The sequence below is a fragment of the Colius striatus genome, chromosome 7 (assembly GCF_028858725.1).
Source record: "Colius striatus isolate bColStr4 chromosome 7, bColStr4.1.hap1, whole genome shotgun sequence".
In the NCBI taxonomy this organism is placed as follows: domain Eukaryota; kingdom Metazoa; phylum Chordata; class Aves; order Coliiformes; family Coliidae; genus Colius; species Colius striatus.
The window spans coordinates 31,253,359-31,272,034 of NC_084765.1; the positions used below are offsets into that span (position 1 = coordinate 31,253,359).

The 18,676-nt window shown below is 41.9% G+C and overlaps 1 protein-coding gene across 2 annotated transcripts in view; it reads left to right on the top strand.

The window, feature by feature from the left end:
* The window catches only part of ADAMTS17 (ADAM metallopeptidase with thrombospondin type 1 motif 17), a 184,053-nt gene that overhangs the window by 61,725 nt on the left and 103,652 nt on the right, over positions 1-18,676 (top strand). For both annotated transcript variants that reach the window (XM_062000240.1, XM_062000239.1), the window contains exon 8: positions 7,524-7,629. In XM_062000240.1, the coding sequence (XP_061856224.1) occupies positions 7,524-7,629 (106 nt within the window). The remainder of the gene's footprint in view (positions 1-7,523; positions 7,630-18,676) is intronic.

Below are 18,676 nucleotides of genomic sequence, written 5' to 3' on the forward strand. Positions count from 1 at the left end.
AATGTGAACTCGTTTCTTCCCTGGACTCATATTTCTCATGCATGGCACCATGAGAGAGTCAGACAGTGGGTTATGTTCTACTTTGATTAAGTACAGAGGAAAGATGGTGTCCCTACTGTCAGTGTTGATTTCTTTCTCAGGCACATGCAGATTGAGCTTATTTCATGTTTCAGATTCCCTTTAAAGGTAAAGGTGGACTTATGGGGAGGCCTATTTGAGATAGACTATGCCTGACTGCTTGCACTAAGAGCCCATTCCATCACCCAGTCCTTGGCATCAGAAGCTCTTCCTGTATAAATACTTGAGCTCAAACTATTGTGGCTTGCACTGGGCACAGCACTTGGCATGGTTGTTGCCTTGTTTTTGTACCTGCCTTTAGCTGTGTCTTGTGCATTGGATGGTTTTACCCTAATTACTGTACTTGTGATTCATAATGAGTGTGTTGTTTCCAGTGTGGTTTTTGTTAAATACAGTGACAATGAAACTTATTGCTAAGGAAAACAGTTTCTGTCTGTGAATATTAAACTCTAATGGAAACCATCTTGTTACTGCAAGATTAACAGGAATTGGCATCTCAGTAACTATCCAGCATTAAGCCAAATTAATCTGTGCCACTAAAATTGCATGTCTGGCTTGGAATTAGCACAGCCTCATAAAATGAAGGAACAGCTCACCCTGTTAGCTTCTTCTGGATGATCCCCATAAACCAAAGTTGGAACTGGAGGCTCAGTAGGACAGTGAGAGTAACAGCCTTAGCCTCTCTGTGGTGCACATGCTGGAGAGGGCCCTTCCTTGGATACTGTTCTCTTTAACGTGGATACCCTCTGACTTCTTGGGACCTCTGTTTATTCAGCTGTAGAACAGGGATTGTGTTATTACCCATCTTGGAGGCACTTTAGTGAGTATTTCTTTTAGGTTTTTTTTAGATTTGGAACCTCTTATATGTAGCCTTTATAGAAAGGAAAAGTATTTTTCATCTTTAAGTCTCATAAACACTGAAAGATTCCCTTGGTGACTGACTTGATGTGTAAATACAGGCAGGGTACCTCTGTCAAACATATCATTGCCATTGAATGGAAAGACAGAACATGAATCACTTCTAGTTTCCTGATTTTACTTATGTAGGATGTGAAGAGAGGCTTCAGGAGTGTCATTGATGGCAAGTGTGTGAGCTACACAAATTGAAAATCGTGGGAGGATGAGAAAAACATCAGCTCAGCACCAAAGCAGTAATGATGGGGAATGGGAGGTTTGGGCTGTGCATGTGGATATGCTGCTAGTCTCTATCTGTGCCAAGCAGACTTCAGGACTTCAAGTTTGGCTCCCATCCCAACAGCAAATACATGGAGAAGAGGAAAGCTAGCCAAGTTTTAATCAAGTAAAAGTTCTGTATCCAGAGGTGGCTGGCAAAAGAAGAGATTAAAGTATTAGGAGTGCAATGAAAACAAGACATTAGAGAGTTGAAAGCTGGAGTACCTGGACAAACCACTTGCTGACTGAATATTCCACAGTCATCAGAAGGAAGCCCTGGGTGTTTCAAATAGGATGAAATGTGAATCCACACACCAGAACTTGTCTTCTTCCAGCTTTGGCTATCACTGTTGCAAGTGTGTAATATCCTGATGCCTAGCTGAGCTGGTAGGATAAATGTAATCATTCCCCTTAGAGATATTGCTCGTAGAGGGCTCATTAGCTGGCAGAAAGGCCAACAGCTGCAAACTGTTTATGTATGACAAGTTTTTGGATAAATCTGAGTTTACACAGTTGCCTGTGTCCTAAGGTTTGCTGTGGAAGTGCAGATAGCTTTGCATGTTCAAATCCAAGCACAGAAGTTATGGACTGTAATTATGCAATTTCTCATGACAGAGAGGAAAAAACCCTCACACTGGGTAACAGTAAAAATAGTAATTGGCTTTCCTTTCCCTCTACCACTGATGCTCCTGCTTGACCTTCTTTGATACTAAAAATAGTAATTGCTCCCAATTAGTACTGCTTCTGGACAGATAAGGACTTTTTTCCTCTGAAGACAGTTTGTGTATTTGCACGATCACAGAAGTCTAGTGGGTTTTTCTTTCCTTTTTAAACAAAACAAAACCAACAAAAACCCCCCAGTTCCACTTTCTTCCCTGGTTTTCTTTTTCACACACCTGTCTCCCAGACAGGGCCAGGAGCAAAATTACCAAATAAGAGAAGTTTCTCTTATGTTATTCCCAGCCTGGTAGAAGCACAGCATGTCAGGATTTTTACAAACATGCCTGAATTTGTGAAGTTTCTATTCCAGTTCTGCAGACTTGGAAGGCTCACATAAAAATCTGGAATTTTAAGAGGCAAACAGCAGTTTCCATTCATCCCAAAAAGAAAATAAATCATATAAATTCAGCTATACAGAGGCACTGTACCACTGTCCTTGTCAGTTAAAGGTGTATTTTCTCTATTCATCTCTATTATATGGATCATTGTATTGGGTTACAAAAAACATTGCATTTATCTTAATGGGTCATAAATATTTACTGAAGAACTGTATTGTGTTTGCAGATCAATAATGGATTTGCTATTTAATGTACTAATGGAAGAAATGGTCAAATCTATTGGTCCAAAAAGAATATTTTAATCTTAAGAAATAGTTTGATAGAAAAATATATCTATTTCAAAACCATTTTTTGAGGCAAGCCTTTTCAGGCTTAAAATGTTATAACAGTTTCTTGTAACTGCCTTGCTGTTCCAGAATGACTCTTATTAATAAGCATTCAGCAGTTCACTAGCTGGACTTCTTACTGAGTTCATTTCATGTCCTGCAAGGTCTTCTGCTGTCTGCTCTTCTAAGGTTATAAGTTTCCCTGCCCAGTCCACTTCGGCTTTTATATTGTCTGATCCATGAGTTACACTGCAACAGGAATCTTCAATAATTACAGAATCACAGAATCTTAGGGGTTGGAAGGGACCTTGAAAGCTCATCCAGTGCAACTCACCTGCCAGAGCAAGACCACCTAGAGCAGGTCACACAGGAACTCGTCCAAGTGGGTTTTGAATGTCTTCAGAGAAGGAGATTCAACAACCCATCTGCACAGTCATTTATGTAATAATAAACTCATTTTAGATGGCTACATTTTAAATAGATCACTGCAAAGAGTATAAAATGGCCACACAGGATTCCCATCAAGCATTGAAAAGAACTAACAAAAATCAGGTGACTGAGGGTCTGTAACTGAGCCTGGTCACTCCTTTCTCGGCCACTAATGGAGGTACAAGTCCTTAGCTGTTAGTTTTCCACCTTTGAATAATGAGGGTTTTAGCACAGAGCAGTTTCACTGCCAGTAAATTTCAGTGGGGATTAGAACCACTAAACAAAGACTTCAGGAGAATTTATCATTTGAGGTAATGTATTTGACATTTTAATTGATATTGAAACTCTTTTAATGTATTGGTGGAACTGTGGACTAATTTGCCACACTACATCTCCCAAACATGGAAATATTGTCCCTTTCCATCTCCAAGTGACAGGAAACATTGCCTCAGCCTCATTTTATGAAATTTATCAGAAGGAAATTAGCATGAATCACTTCAAGCTAAACTTGCTTGCCTGACTGAGCTCGAGATGCAGTACCATCTTGTTACTCCTCATTAAAACCTCGTGTGTCAGACACAACTGAGATCCATATTGGTACTGGTTAAATGGAAGACAAATGTGGGATAATCAGGTTTAGCAGTAGGAATAAAACACTTTTCAGTAAGAATCCTGCTCTGGTCATTGCTGTTAGCTGTAACGAAAAATATTGAAAGGTAACCAAAATATCCCTCCCTATTCAGTAAAAGTGTATTTCATCTGAGTTGGGTCAGCTTATTACAGAGCTGCGTTTGCCTCATCCCCAAAAGGCAGAAGGATCTCCAGGGGTGACTTGTGAGTAGATGATTGTTGTGCCAAGGTTGTAGCACGCCATTGTGAGGAGAGCCTGGGCTGGGCAAACTAATGAGTGAAGGTGAACTCAGCAGCCCTCCTGAGTTTTCCTCTCTCACAGCTGGGGATCAGAATTACCAGCAGCTGATGGGCCATCATGGGTTTTGTCTGCTTTGACAGCATAGTGTGCTCCAGTGGAGGGGCAACTATGGAGTGGATTAGCAATTGGGAGAAAGAATGCGTCATGCCAAAGTACCCTATTTCATATATGTGCTGGGAGCAGATTAAAGAGCTAAAAAAAATGCACAAAAGCACAAATCTAAAGAAGCAGAGGGTTGGCTGAATCCCCTAATTGTTCCTTTTCATCTTGAGCTTCTGTGCCTCAAATATTCAGTTTTTGCTTCCCTTTAACCAAAATCTGGCAATTCCTTTTAATCTCAGCCCTTCTGCTATTGGTTTCACAGTAAACTAACATTTTCCTAAATGGCTTTTTCCCCTACTGTATTCTCAATAAGTCCCAGTATTCCCAGAAATTGATGATCCTAAGTAGAGTTGGAAGCAGAAGACTGTTATTATTTGTAAGTCACCATAAGGGCACATGGTAGCAAACAGAAATCAGAAGAAACATCTACTTGTAGAGTCATAGAGTCATAGAATGGTAGGGGTTGGAAGGGACCTTTAGAGATCATCTAGTCCAACCCCCCTGCAGAAGCAGGTTCACCTAGATCAGGTTGCATAGGAACATGTCCAGGCGGGTCTTTAAGGCCTCCAAGGAATGAGACTCCACTTCTTATGTTTAAGTGGAACTTTTTATGTTCCAGCTTCATCCCATTACCCCTTGTCCTGTTGCTAGCTACTATAGAAAAGAGGGATGTCCCAGCCTCCTGACACCCACCCTTTAGATATTTATGTTTATAAGATCTCCCCTCAGTCTCCTCTTTTTCAGACTAAACAGCCCCAGCTCCTGCAGCTTTTCCTCGTATGAAAGATGTTCCAGTCCCTGATCATCTTGCTGGCCCTGTGCTGGACTCTCCAGCATTCCCCTGTCCCTCTTGAGCTGAGGAGCCCAGAACTGGACACAGGACTCCAGATGAGGCCTCACCAGGGCAGAGTAGAGAGGGAGAAGAACCTCCCTTGACCTGCTGGCCACACTCTTCTTGATGCATCCCAGGATGCCATTGGCCTTCTTGGCCATGAGGGCACATTGCTGGCTCATATTTAGCTTATTATCAATCAGGACTCCCAGGTCTCTCTCTGCAGAGCTGCTCTCCAGCAGTTCGACCCCCAGCCTGTACTGGTGCTTGGGGTTGTTCCTTCCCAGCTGCAGGACTCTGCACTTGTCCTTGTGGAACCTCATGAGGTTCCTCTCTGCCCAATTCTCAAGCTGATCGAGATCCCACTGAATGGGAAATCAGCCAGTCCCTGATCAGTTTGGTGTCATCAGGGAACTTGCTGAGGGTACACTCTGTCCCCTCATCCAGGTTGTTGATGAAGATATTGAACAAGACTGGCCCCAGAACCGATCCCTGTGGAACTCCACTGGCCACAGGCCTCCAACTCGACTCTGTGCCATTGATCACCACCCTCTGGGCTCTGTCATTCAGCCAGCTCTCGATCCACCTCACTGTCCACTCATCCAAGCCACACTGCCTGAGCTTTCTGATGAGGATGTTGTGGGAGACAGTGGCAAAAGCCTTGCTGAAGTCAAGGTAGATGACATTCGCTGCTCTCCCCTCATCTAGCCAGCCGGTTGTGCACTCATAGAAGAACAGGTTGGTCAGGTTGGTCAAACAGGATTTCCCCTTGGTGAAGCCATGTAGACTCCTCTTCATATGTTCAGTCATAACATTCAGGATGAGTTGTTCCAGCCAGAAATGGTTTGTGATCTTTAAAAGCTAACAAGGCACACAGCAGATACCTACAGCTGAAAGTCTGTTCTGTGGCCTGATCATTAGGCCCTGTGTGGGCTGAGGTAGGCCATCAGGTGTGTGGACTGATTACAATCTCTTCCTCACAGTAACATATTACTTCCTGAGCAGTTCCTTATGACTATTCTGTGAGTAAAAAACAAGTCAGTTCAAGAAGAGGGCTGAAATCCAGCCTTCTGTGGTCATTGATTTTAGGAAATGTTAAATGTTGAATTAGTTCTTTGCATGTGGTAGGAGTCTGGCCTTCCACAGTCAGTAAGCAAGTGTTATTATCAATATCTGATTTCTGTACTGCCTTCACTCTCTCCCCCTAGTGCTGAATTAAAAGGCTGTTGCCCATCTCTTCATTCCATCCAGAATCCTCCTGGCAACAAATATCCATATCCATATTGTTGTCAAAACTAATAAAACCAGAGCTGAACTTCTTCCAGTTGTACACCATTTCCACCTCAATAAACACAGCTTTGTCAAGTCCGACAGAAGAAAAGTTAAAAAAAGATCATGTCTCCATTGTTTGCTTGTGGCCTACTCATTACAAGCAGCTAGATTCTAGCTCCCCCTCTTTGAGAACATCAGTACAGTGAGGAAATACATTTCTTCTTTTCTGATAAGTGTAAGCAAATACACCTGCTGTGAAAAACTTGACAGGCATTTGTGGAAGGTCTTTATGCTTTTGCTTCTTCCAGTGTGGCAAAAGTATGTGTGAAGTGGCAGGATGAGCTCTGCATTTAGGTTGCTGCATACTACCTGCAGAAATCCCAGTTGTATGCACCTGAACTGTGTGTGGGAATTTTGAGAGCTGCTCCTTGAGTGCTGCATAAACAGATACATCCTCAGGCTCCATCATTAACTTTTTTGCATGACTGCCAATGGCTTAACTGTGACTTCTCAGTGGCAGATGAAATAAAATCTTCTCAGTGAATTGTCCTGTGTGACAACATGTGATTTCATCACATTTTGAAGTACAACAGCACTTTCTGCAGGGGACAGTCTGGGTGCAGGAAGGGCATACAAGGACTAGTGGTTTTCCATTGCAGAAGTTTCATGCTGTAACTGGATTCCATTTTGACTTCAGCCTAAAACCATTTGTGATGCCCACACAAACAGGCCTAGAGAGTACTGTGCAATTGTCTGTGGGATCAAATCCTAAATTCCACTAAGTCATAGAAGACTCTACCACCTACGTTGGCTTTGTGACTCACCTTCAGGAGCTTGCCAGCTTTTCTGCCTCTTGCTTTCTTGAAGTATGAAAATGAGGGAAAATGTAAGATATTTTCGGAGAGTCTCTGCTTTTATTGTTTTATTCCTTCTCCTCAACTTTTTCTGAAAATCAGGAGAACATTTTAAATGCTTGTTAAGGCCACTTTGCTACATCTTCAAGCACTGGAGTAGATGACATTAATATACAAGCTTAGATGAGTTTTTCAGCCAGTTGAATATATTTTTGAGACAGTGAAATACATTTTCCAGTGAAAGCAGTGAAGGCAACTCTGTTTAACTTGTTTCCTGGCTGACAAAATTCTAGTCTGATTTTGCAACAGGATAATGAACAAAATACTCAGATGTTTTTTGTGCAAACTGCTCTAATATTTTTCATAGTGGATGCATTTTTTTGTCATTTTGATGGAATTACTGGTGTATGTTTGCAATGAATGAGCTGTTTCAGTGATTCTGATGGGCACATTCTTTCTTTGTTGCAGGAATTGCTTACCTTGGAGGTGTCTGCAGTGCCAAGAGAAAATGCGTTCTTGCTGAAGACAACGGTCTCAATCTGGCATTTACAATTGCACATGAGCTTGGCCACAAGTAAGAACTTGTCCTGTTTCTTCCTTTACTTATTCCACTGTAGCATACTTTGATTTAAAGCCCTACACTGGAAATTACTCGTGTGGCATGTTTGTTATGATTTCATAAATCTAGCAGATTGATAAGCTTCCTAAAAACGAAATTATTTATGTAAATATTCATTTCAGCACACTTACATCTTTCTATTTGATCTCCTTCTCTTTTCCACTCTTAAGTTTTGATTTTGAGTAGCACAAAGAGGCCTCATTCTCTTCAATGATTGATGCCAATAGTTAGAGACAGACTCTGTTTATACTGTAGAATACATCCACAAAACCAACATCAAAATCTTTGAACTTGCTAAATTTTCTCTGAAGTTTAGGTGTCAATGTCAAGGATTTTAAATCCATTGGAAATGGTTTCATCTCAGAAACTAACACACTTTCAACACTGAGTGAAAAAAAAATAGCAAAGGACTGATTGATAATGCCTAGATAGACAGAAATTTGCAAATTGAAATTAGGGGGTACTTTCTGCATGTGGTTTTGGAGGCTTTTTAATTCTGCCCATAAATATCCCAAGGACAGAAGGAAACAAAATTGACTGGAAGAGACCCCTGCATTGTCTTAGTGCAGTTAAACAGTTAACCCAAAGGTCAGCATCCCCATTCCCTGCTTTCCAGGCTAAATGTAATATGCACTTACTCATAGTACTTATGAGCTTTTTTTCCCTTTCCATTGACATCACTCTGCTTGCACCGTGTCACAGTTAAACTATAAGGTATGGAATTAAACCAGGAACAAATCTATACAGGGAGAGTACCTGTGGGATTTTCAAGTGTTCTTTCCTTTAGCCTCTGGATGAAATTTGGGAAACCCCACAGTTGTTCCTTTACTAAGGAGTTGTGCACAGGCTTTGTCTGCACCCTTCTGGTCTCCTACAGTTTGTGTCTATTGTATCTTCCTTTTTTACAGTAACAAATATTTGACAGCTAAGTCAGAGCCAGTGTGTTGTGTTCAGATTCTGGCCAACCTCATTCCATGACAAATAATTGTTTTATGGCAAATACATTTCAAAGTTGCACAGAGGATATTTAGGTTACTACCAGAAATGACAAGATGAAAATGAATCTCCTGTTCACCCTTCAGTGACACCAAAGGCAGCTGAGCCAAACCGAGGGTGGTTTCAGCAGAAATGAAGGACATTTGGTTTTGGTTTTATTTAAATTACATGCCAAGATGTTAAACTGAGCCTAAACTTAATAACAAATTAACCTGTGGGTAATGTTAAGGGAAATTCAGCACTCATCTTTGGATGGGCCAAGAGCAAGACAGGAAAATACTTGAGCTGCAGAAAATCCAGCTGTGTAAAAGAGTGAGACTGGTCTGCCCCAGTGTTTGCCAAGTTTCTCTGCAGAGCTGTCAAGCTTCCTTTTAATAATGCCTTGCAAAAAAATCCACAACACAAATAGGGGATGTAATGCTTTTGGATATAGCTCTCCATCTGTGCAGAAAACTCCATTTTCTTTTCAGAGTGTGGTTTTGGTGGTAAGACCATAATGTCCTTTCTCTGCCGATCTTCTTTCTTTGCCTTCATCTTGGAAAGGTATTTCAGGAGATGAGTGTGAGATGTCTAAAGGAGGTGACAGAGTGTGGCTTGGCTTCTGTATCCTGGAAGTTTTGGGTAGTGAGCATACTATGATGCAGGGAATCTTCTGCTTCAGGAGAATTATACACCCCATTGTGAGGATGAAGTCTGTAGGTGAAGGACAAATGAGACTGCCTCATGAGACAGTTTACTGAGCGAGAAGAGACTAGAACAGGCTCAGGCAAGAGAGACTGGGAAGAGTACTTGAGTACTGGAGAAGTGTGGTGAGTCTGCAAGAGCCAGTCTAGGCACTGAAGGTGTCTGGGTCTTGGGAATGTAGCTCTCAGAAAGCACATGAGCCAGGAAGGCTCCAAATGAAACAGCCAGCTGTATTAAGTTAGAGGAACTGCTGGCCAGGATTCTGCCACCACAAGTGTTTTGGGGACATGTTCCAAGTTAGCCTGTGTCTCAATGATTTGTAGTTCTTTATCACGGCTGGAGCAAGCCCTCCAGCCCTTCTTCCATCTCTTCCCTTGCCTAAGCCCAGCCATAAGCATGCATAAACCCTAGTGTGCCAATCCAAAACAGAGGGGAAAAAATGCCATCTCTCTGTCACCACCCAACCAGAACACCAAAGCCATCCCTCTATACTGTGTGGCCTACTCTAGGTGGTCCTGCTGTGGCGGGGGGCTTGGATTAGATGATCTCTTGAGGTCCCTTCCAACCCTTAAGATTCTGTGATTCTGTGTCACTGTCATCCAGCAGTGGTCTAGTTACTTATTTCAAAGTTTGGTCAGTTTACCAGTGCCCTTCTGGCCTTGAAGTCATCAGAAATCTTTTCATTGACCTTACTAGCTGTCAGGCCTCTCCTATTCTTCTGTTTTTGAACTGCAACAAGATGCTCTGAGCAGCCTTGTTTCAGCATGCCTTGTGGAAATGGAAGGATTGTTTGCAGACTTTACCCAAAAACTTGCAGTTTTAAAGTGAAACCGAAGGAAACCCATTGCAGAGACAAAGAAGCTGACATAAGCTTCAGGTTTAAAAATCAAAACCAAGGAAAACAAGGTGCAAGTGTCTTGGAAAAAAAAGTCCAATGAAAACTTACATCCATATTGGCAAAAATAGAAATTTTGGAGAGCCATAATTGTGAGCTTTATTGAAGGCTGATTTCCTTATGAGTGTAGAAAAGCTGAGATTTATTACTTCTTGCCCTAAGACCAACAAACGTCTGTGGAGATCACAAGCCTGGTTTGGCATTCACAGATAGTTTCTGATGTAGACTTTGGAAGAAGTGAATGGATTACTAATTGATGTGTCAGATTCCTAATCTACCACTAATGTCATTTGGACTTGCTGCAAAAAACACTATTATGGACAGCTGCAATGTGAAAACATGGAGAAATCATTAAATAAGTCCATTAGGATGATGTTTTTATTGGTTCTATAAAAGTTAATCTTCAAGTTTAGCCTATAGAGTAGTTGTTGGTTGATGATGATGTGAGTGATGTAACTTTTTTCTGTTGTATTTATATCTTCATAGCTGGAGTGATAATTTTGGACCATGGCTACAAAGGGAGCATCTATTTGTATTTAGATACCTTTTTATTACAGAAAAATTCTTCTCCTGGACTCTTAGTAGGGAAAAAAAAAAGAGGTAACAGGCAGGATAGAGAGCACTGAATATGTGATGAGGTTGCAAATCATTAACTTCTTACCATACAGGACAGGACCCTCAGCAAACCTTGTTCTGTCATTCATCATGGTCAATAGTGAGGGTGTTTTAAAATGATACACTTTAGTGTAACCACAGTTAGTTGGCTTAAATCCAGGGATTCCCGAGTGGAGTACTGTGTTCTGACCTACACAAAAGAGAAGACAAGGGCGATCACAGTGTCCCTGAAGTCTTAAAAAGTGTAAGTCCAAGGTCATCAGCTTGATATGCTTAATATGCTGAACACTTTCTTACTCTCATCTTTCTTCAGACTAGCAGTCTCCATCAATAAGAGCTTGAAAATGCTCTACTGTTGTCAACAAGATCCTGAATGGTGCTTCACTCCTCCCTGAACAGTCTGAAGTTGGTCTGGGATTCCTACCCCAAAGACCACCCAGAGCAACTGTGACTTCAAAAAGTGCCACTTGTCCCTCCCCTGGTTTTTCCTTTGCCTACAGCAGTGACATTGTTACCATTTTCAAGTCATTCTGCAAAGAAAAAGGCAAATAAGTTGTTTTTAAACATAAGCTGGGCTTCATCCCTATGTCCCTTACCCTCTCAATGAAGTGGGTGGGCTGTAGCCAGTGTTTTTTCAGGACAACAATGGCAGCTCTGTTGTTTCTTTCAACAGCCTCAGCTTTCCTGTTGTGGGATGGGGGGCAGCCTTGGGTGAGGAGGGAAGATTCCCATTCATGAGCTAGCAGAACCTGGCACTGCCTAGATGGTGAGAGAATAGCCAGAGGTGGTATGGCTGGAAGCCACATCATGTCAGATGCCCTTAAAGTGAATTAAAATCAACTGACAATGAGCAAGATGCAGTCCATTGCCAAAAGTCTGAAACCACATGGCCTCCAACTTGAAGCTGAAACAGATGAGGACAAAAACGAGTCCAAAGGTAAAAAGCTTATAGTGCAGAAACTAAACAGCTCTGGATTTGAAATCAGCCAAGTTTAGGACTGGCAAGTTTCTCTCCAGTATAATTGTTTGCTTTAGATGTTAGGTATTGATAGATGTAGCTTGGTTAAACTTACTTTAGGGTGCACAATTATTTGCTGCATAATGAAGTACGGCCTTTCTGGTGTGTCTCAAGTGCTAGTGGTGTTGAAGGTAAGGCAAAAGTACTCTGGATGTTCCCTTTGAGGCCTGATATTTATGCCAATAGGCTTGTGAATAAACTTCCCTCCCTGATCTGTCCAGTGCAGCACCCAGCAGAGAGATTCTGTCATGCAAGTAGTTGTAACACAGAAAGTGAAGGGCTGAAGGGGAATATGTCTTGAGCAGATCCAAAAGGTACAGAAGGCCTTGTGACAAAGCCAGGTCAGTGTGGTGCAGGCATACAGGCTCAATTCCTAAAGAACCAAAGAGGAAATTAACAGCCCTCCTTCACCCCATACCTGCAAGTTATAAAGATTTGGTCATAGTACATTTCAAAAATGACAAGTTTCACATGGAAGCTGAAGACCACCACGGGAAATAGGGCACAGAGCTGAGCAGACAGATAGTGCTGCACAGTGCACACTGTGCTGATATCAATCTGTTTCTTAAGCAGTGTGTTTTGTGATTGCAGTCAGTGCAGTGCCAGCAGCAGTGGAGCCAGCCAGCCAGCCAAATCAGGGTGGTGGTGTAAGGGAAGTGGTTCTGGAAATGATCTAAAAATGGAGGGACTTTTCCTACAAATTCTCTCATTTTGTCCTGGAATTGTAACGTTTAGGTGCAGGATGTGGGAGCTGACAAGCTGTTTTGAAAGAGGAAAAACAGCAACCCTCTCTATCTTATTTAGAGCAGCTCACCATGGCCTAGCCTTGAACACATGGCTGTTGATGTAGGCAGCTGAGTTTGTATCCTGGCTGACTTTTAACCCATTTTTTTCAAAAAAGCTCCCCTCTGAGTTTCTTTTTCTGCTCTTGCGTTGCTTTTTTGACCATCTGCATTGTACTGACAGCAAATGCAAGGATTTCTTCATAGCATTTGTACAGAGATGTTTTGTACAAGTGTGAGCAAGGCAACCAGTAGGATCCTGGAGTGTTGGGGTGCTGACAGCGAGATCAGTCGCAGAAAAGAAGGCAGACCTTGCAACTGCTGTTGGAAGTGTAGCAGAGGCATGAGTTAGGCAGAACCTACATGATAAATGTGAGACTGACCTGAATGTCTGTGGAATGTTTTTCTTCATTGCTGTTGCAAAAGTAGAGCGATTAATTGCCAGAAAGCAGTCTATCCCCAGATTACTTCTTACCTCCCAAAAGGCATTAAACTCAACGTTACTAAAGTTGCAGAATCAAACATGTGGAAGTTTCAGTCTCAGTTTCAGGATTATCTGGACACCTTTGATTTTGGCTCTAGTCCCTCTGTCCTGCAACTGAGGCCAAACTTCTATGCACAGGGTAGTATTTCAGCATGTAGTTAAAGACTCTAGCTTAGCACGTGCCCTCAGGCGTGTTACGAACTTCTGTGTGTGAATGTTTTAGCAGAGAGAGACCTTGTAAAGTGTTGCCCATCTTGTGGGCCTGTAGAGAAGTATCCATTTATGTGATGGCTCAGAGATGAAACCCGTGGCTGACAGGATCAGTCTTGTGACTGGATAAACTTCTCCAGTGGCACTGCTGGTAGTTTGGATGTTGATTCTGTCTTGTGGTGGAGACCTTTGGCACAGTTCCCTCTAAGCCTTTGTCAACCCTGTGTGGATGTTTTGACTGTGCTTTCAAAAGACAATGTTGGAACTCACATGTCTGTATTTGTAGGGGTTGAAAATCAAGGTCACTTGGATCCCAAGGAGGATTGAAGCCAGAAGCAATCCCATGCAAGCTTTACTCTTAGCAAGTTCAGGTGCTAGTCACTGTGTTTCTGCATTGAGTTCCTGAGTAGATGAGTAGCTTGATCCAGGCTATTACTGCCCCAGCCATAGTCTACTAGCGCCAGCACTCTCCATTTTAAATCTCACATGAGTATGTCGTAGTTCCAGGGTTTTGTAGTCTCAGGATTACTGGGAGTGACTGACTGCCATGTAGACATACCCTGAGGCTGGCCAAAAATGCTGGCAACAATCTGTACCCACCCCGGAGCTGCTAATTTTATTTTCTGCCATTTGTGTTGTAAATCTGTTGTGGAATGTCTCTCTCTGTTCCCAGGCTCCCATTTTCTTCTTCCCCTCCTCCCAGGTTTCATTCTTCTTCCACCAATAATTGCAAGCACATTTTCACAGTTAAGTTGCCCTTCTCTGTACAGCTCCAAAAGGACATGATGGAACACTGCCTGTTTCATCATGTATGTCTGTACATCTGCATTGGTATGACCTAGGAATTATTTAATAGCATGTTCTGGTTTTGAGAGAGAACTAGGTGTAGGCTAAAATTTCAGGAGATGCTTTTTAACTTTTGGTCTGTTTTAGACCCCCAAATTATTATCTACCTAAGTAGCTTTATATTAATGGCTTGATAATAGCTTTCTGAAAACTGTGTCCTAAGTTGGTCAAAAGGAAGCAGAGATCAAAGACAGATAGAGATCTAAACATATGTAAATTAAAAAACCTGCAGAGACTTCTGCAAGCATGAATGGTTTGACCTGATGGAGCACCACTGAACAGAGTGTATTTGCCCAACGTAATGCAGTGCATGATACCTGACTCAGTTAATCTGAATCCCAGAAGCAGAATATCCCTGTTGTGATAACTTTGTCTGGACAAGTTGATTTTGCAGTGACAGCAGGATATTGTGTAGAGAAAGGAAAGAAAATGACACACAGAAATCACATGCAGAGAGAAGACTGGGAGAGGTTTGAGTGGTGTCGTGTGCCAGACTGGATAATAGGTCTGGTTTTGGGTGGGGTTTTTTAGTTTTATGTAAAACTGCAAAATGTTTACAGGTGTGGTTACCTAAATTTGCTAATCCTAGTGTGGTGGGTACCTTCCTTCCATCGTGTATCTTTTCTCACCCTTGTATCTTCCAAGTTAGAGAGTTTATTTACGGTATTGGAATGTAACCATGCTGGAACTGGGCATGGGAATGTCCACCTCCCATTGCTTTTCTTTCTGGACTCTTATGGCAAACATTAGTGTGGTTCTGGGCAAGGGTTTCTATGGTTTTACCCCTTGGCTTGTGAAGGATGTCTCTGTAATCCCCAGTAAAGCAACATTCTCTTGCAGTCCCTCTGATTTCTTTGGTTTTGAGCATCTTGTACGGCTTTACTTAACATAATAAAACTGCATCAAACAGGCACAGGACTGTCATTTAGAAACTCCCAGACAACACAATTTTGTGTTTAATCAATAGCTTTGTGGTGTTGCCAGCTATGTCTTTTCTTTTTGAAGGCTTATTCTGCTGAGTAAGCCAAGGCCATGTTAAATAGCTGGACTGTAATGATTTGGCAAATCTTGCATATGCTTCCTCTACAGGGGTTCTGGTTTCATACTTCATTGGCTTTACTGGCAGCAGCCTTGTGCACCTAGTGACCCAAAACATAGGGACAGTACAAGTCTCCATTGTGCAACCTCTCCAGTACACACCAACACAGGAAATATTAGGTTTGCAAGTGCCATTTACCAAATAATCATTTGTTTTTATACAAGGGCAGCAATCTAGCTGAAATATTTACTTTTCCACTAGCAGTTGGGTTCCAATAGCCTGTAACTGTCTGCCTGGCCTGCTGAGTTCAACAGGTTCCAGGTGAAAATGACTGCAGAGCTGGGGAAGGTGATAAATCCCAGACTGTCACTTGGAAAAGCCTTTGGTAGTAACTCAGCAGCAGCAGCAGTGCCAGTGGAAATGTTGCCTTTAAAAATGTTGTTCCCTTTACCGTTATGTCAGTGGAACACTGCACTGTAGTGGAACGAGGTTGGCTGCCTCTTGGCCAACAGTTAGTTGTGTGGGGGAATAAAACTCAGCAAAAAGAGTTTACTAGACAAACAAAATAAAAGGCTTTCTTTGTTCTCACTGGTCCCTTTCCATTTACAAAATCCTCCCTACATCAGATGCTGGGCCTCTTTCCATTGCTGGATCCAACCCAGCAGGGAGTTTTGTCATCTGTGTCTTTACTTGAACCCCAGTTTCCAAAAAGAGAAGAATAATCCACAGTTTTCTCAGTCTTCTGCTTTTGTTTATGTAAAACAAATCAAAGCAAAAGGAATCTGATCTTAATGGTTCTCCCTTAATTGAAAAGTTTCCTTCCTGCTGAGCTTAAATTAGCTTAGGGTGTTCAGTCTCTGCTCCAAAGGCCACTGAGATACTCATTTTGTACACTACATGTTACCCACATATGGGACAGTTGGACCTTTTTAGAAATTTCTGATGTCCACCCCCTGCTAGCTGACTGTCACCTGCCAGTATGAGTCCAAAGCTGCCTGTCTCTTCTCCCTGCTACCATCTCAGCTCTGTTCCTACCACCCAGCATTGCTCTGGAGAGAGCTAATCAAGAGGCAACTTTTTAATCTAGCAATTTTAATAACCATTTTCATTGTACACATTAAAAATAGACAGGATAAAGAAATGCTCCCTAGAAGTGGTTTGCTTCTTAGTTTAAGTAGTCTTTATACTTCAAAAAAGTATCTTTTCTTCAAAGGAAAAATACAGCTTCTTTTCTTCCTCTCAAAAATACAACTGTGAGCACCTTTCAATGGGTAAATTCTTTCCTGCCTAGCACCTCATTTGTCCCAAGTAAAGCTTCTTGCTCTACGTAACATGGAAGAGATGTAGCCCAAGAGGCAGAACTCATCCCTAGTACACATCATGAGCCACCATGGTCATCAAAGGTAAATTTTTGATAGAAATGCAAATTGCTTGGATTTAGTAGCTTTAATGTGACAAACTGGGTTTTCCTCAGGAGCATTCTAATAATGACTTCTACTTTGTCTTTTTTTCCCTTATGTGCACAATCATCAACTCCCACCTACTCATTTTAAGTGTCTGTCTTTCTACTGAGCATGTTTTTTTACCTCTTTCACTGTTATTGACACCTTTTCAGTACTAATGCAAGTATGATTCTGAGGCTTCTTTCCATTCAAAGAAAGAAACCTTGTTAGTTCACATAAATATATTCATTTCTTCTTTTTATACCTGAAGTACAAATACCTGCAGGTCATTCTGAAATTTTTATGGTGCTTGTTGAAGTAACCTTACCAGGTTTGGCAAATGCATTATTGCAGGCTGCACTTCTGAGTATAATGAACAGCATTACATGAGGAAAAACTCCTATATGATCTCCAGAAAGCTGTCATCAGTTCTATGACTTGCATGCTGCACCTCTTATCAGCTAAAGACCCTCTAAAGATATATCTTCTTATGAAGATAACAGACCTTTTTTGTTTCTCTGTAATTTGTCTTCATGTCAACATGTGCAAGCCAAAGTCATTCAAAGCAAGAGTATCTCTTTTCAAGTTGCTTTTTACTTGTTTCATGTGGCATTCTTACATGATATAAAAGCAAACTTGGCTTCATTAGCCTTGAGGTTTGTAGACAACCAGGCATGCCACCCAAAGAATTCCACTTTGGTATTGGTCTGAACACATCACATCCAAATTGCTTTGATACCAAGCCATCATTTGCAACGTTCCTGTTTGATATCAAGTCTCTCCCTGGTGATCAAATGAGTGAGACTGAGATAGCATCCTGAACTTTTAAAATCATTTATGAACAGCCAAGGCCAGATGGTTCAGGGATTATGAGTTATTTTCCCAGCTGCACAGTTTTCAAAACTCCCAAGAGTTGAGGGAGATGGTCTATAGGAGGAGCATTACCAGAAACCATGTTTGCATAAGGATGGAGTGCACTCCTGAGGGATGGAAGTGGCTGTGACAAAGATACCACTGAAAATGCCACGTCCTTATAACAAAAGTCTTCAGCTAAACTATTGCAGGCTGATCCATTGCTAGATTGTAACTGCAACTAGTGGAACTGGATCATGCATTTCCTAGGCAACTTTTTTTCTAGATAGCTCCTTTTTTATTTCATTCTTGCAAGCAAAAGAGAGCACACAAGTTTGTTACTGTCCACTACAATCACCTCTCATTTCGGTTAACCAGTGTAAGAGGGTCACACAGGATATGTTTCTTGCTCAGAATCAGCAGGCACACAGGGGTGGTTCATGTAGACCAAGAAAGAGGCTGCAAAATACTTCTATGAAAAGGATTTCTGGTCTGGGAACCATGAAACATATATCCTCTGGCTTGTCTGGGGATTTCAGAAGACCTGATGCTGATAGAATTATGTGTATTGCAGTTACTTCACACCTCTTTGTCTTTTGATATTGGCCATCTCCTCCTTCCCACCTCCAGGAATGGAGAACTCATCTCCTGGTGTGGGGAAGGCAGCTGCATTCCTGACTCCTACAGTGCATTCCCCATGCTGCCCTGCTTCTCCCAGCACTGGGCAGTGGGTGGCTTCCTGATGGGGTAGAGTGGGGGACATTTGTGGTTACCTCTGTTGCACATACTTGGCAAATCTGCTCCACTATCTCTTCCCTTCCCCTCACATTTCTTATGAGTGTGTCTCCTATTGCTCTCCTTGTTAAGGTTTGGCCCTCAGTCATTAATGTAGCTGACTGGAGGCTTTTATTGGTTTCACAGGAGTTATGGAAAAGTGAACTCCAGTGATTGCATGCAAGAGCTCCCCTTTAGGTTGCTAATGCTTTGAGTGACAGACCCCTCAGCTGTTCTTACTGAGCTTTTGTCTCCCTTCCCCAGTGGGTGGGAAATCCCACCCAGCTATCCCAGGGTTTTGTCTTTTTTCCACCATACAATTTATATTCCCTTTTCATCTTCTGAGGAAATGCATGTCACATTTT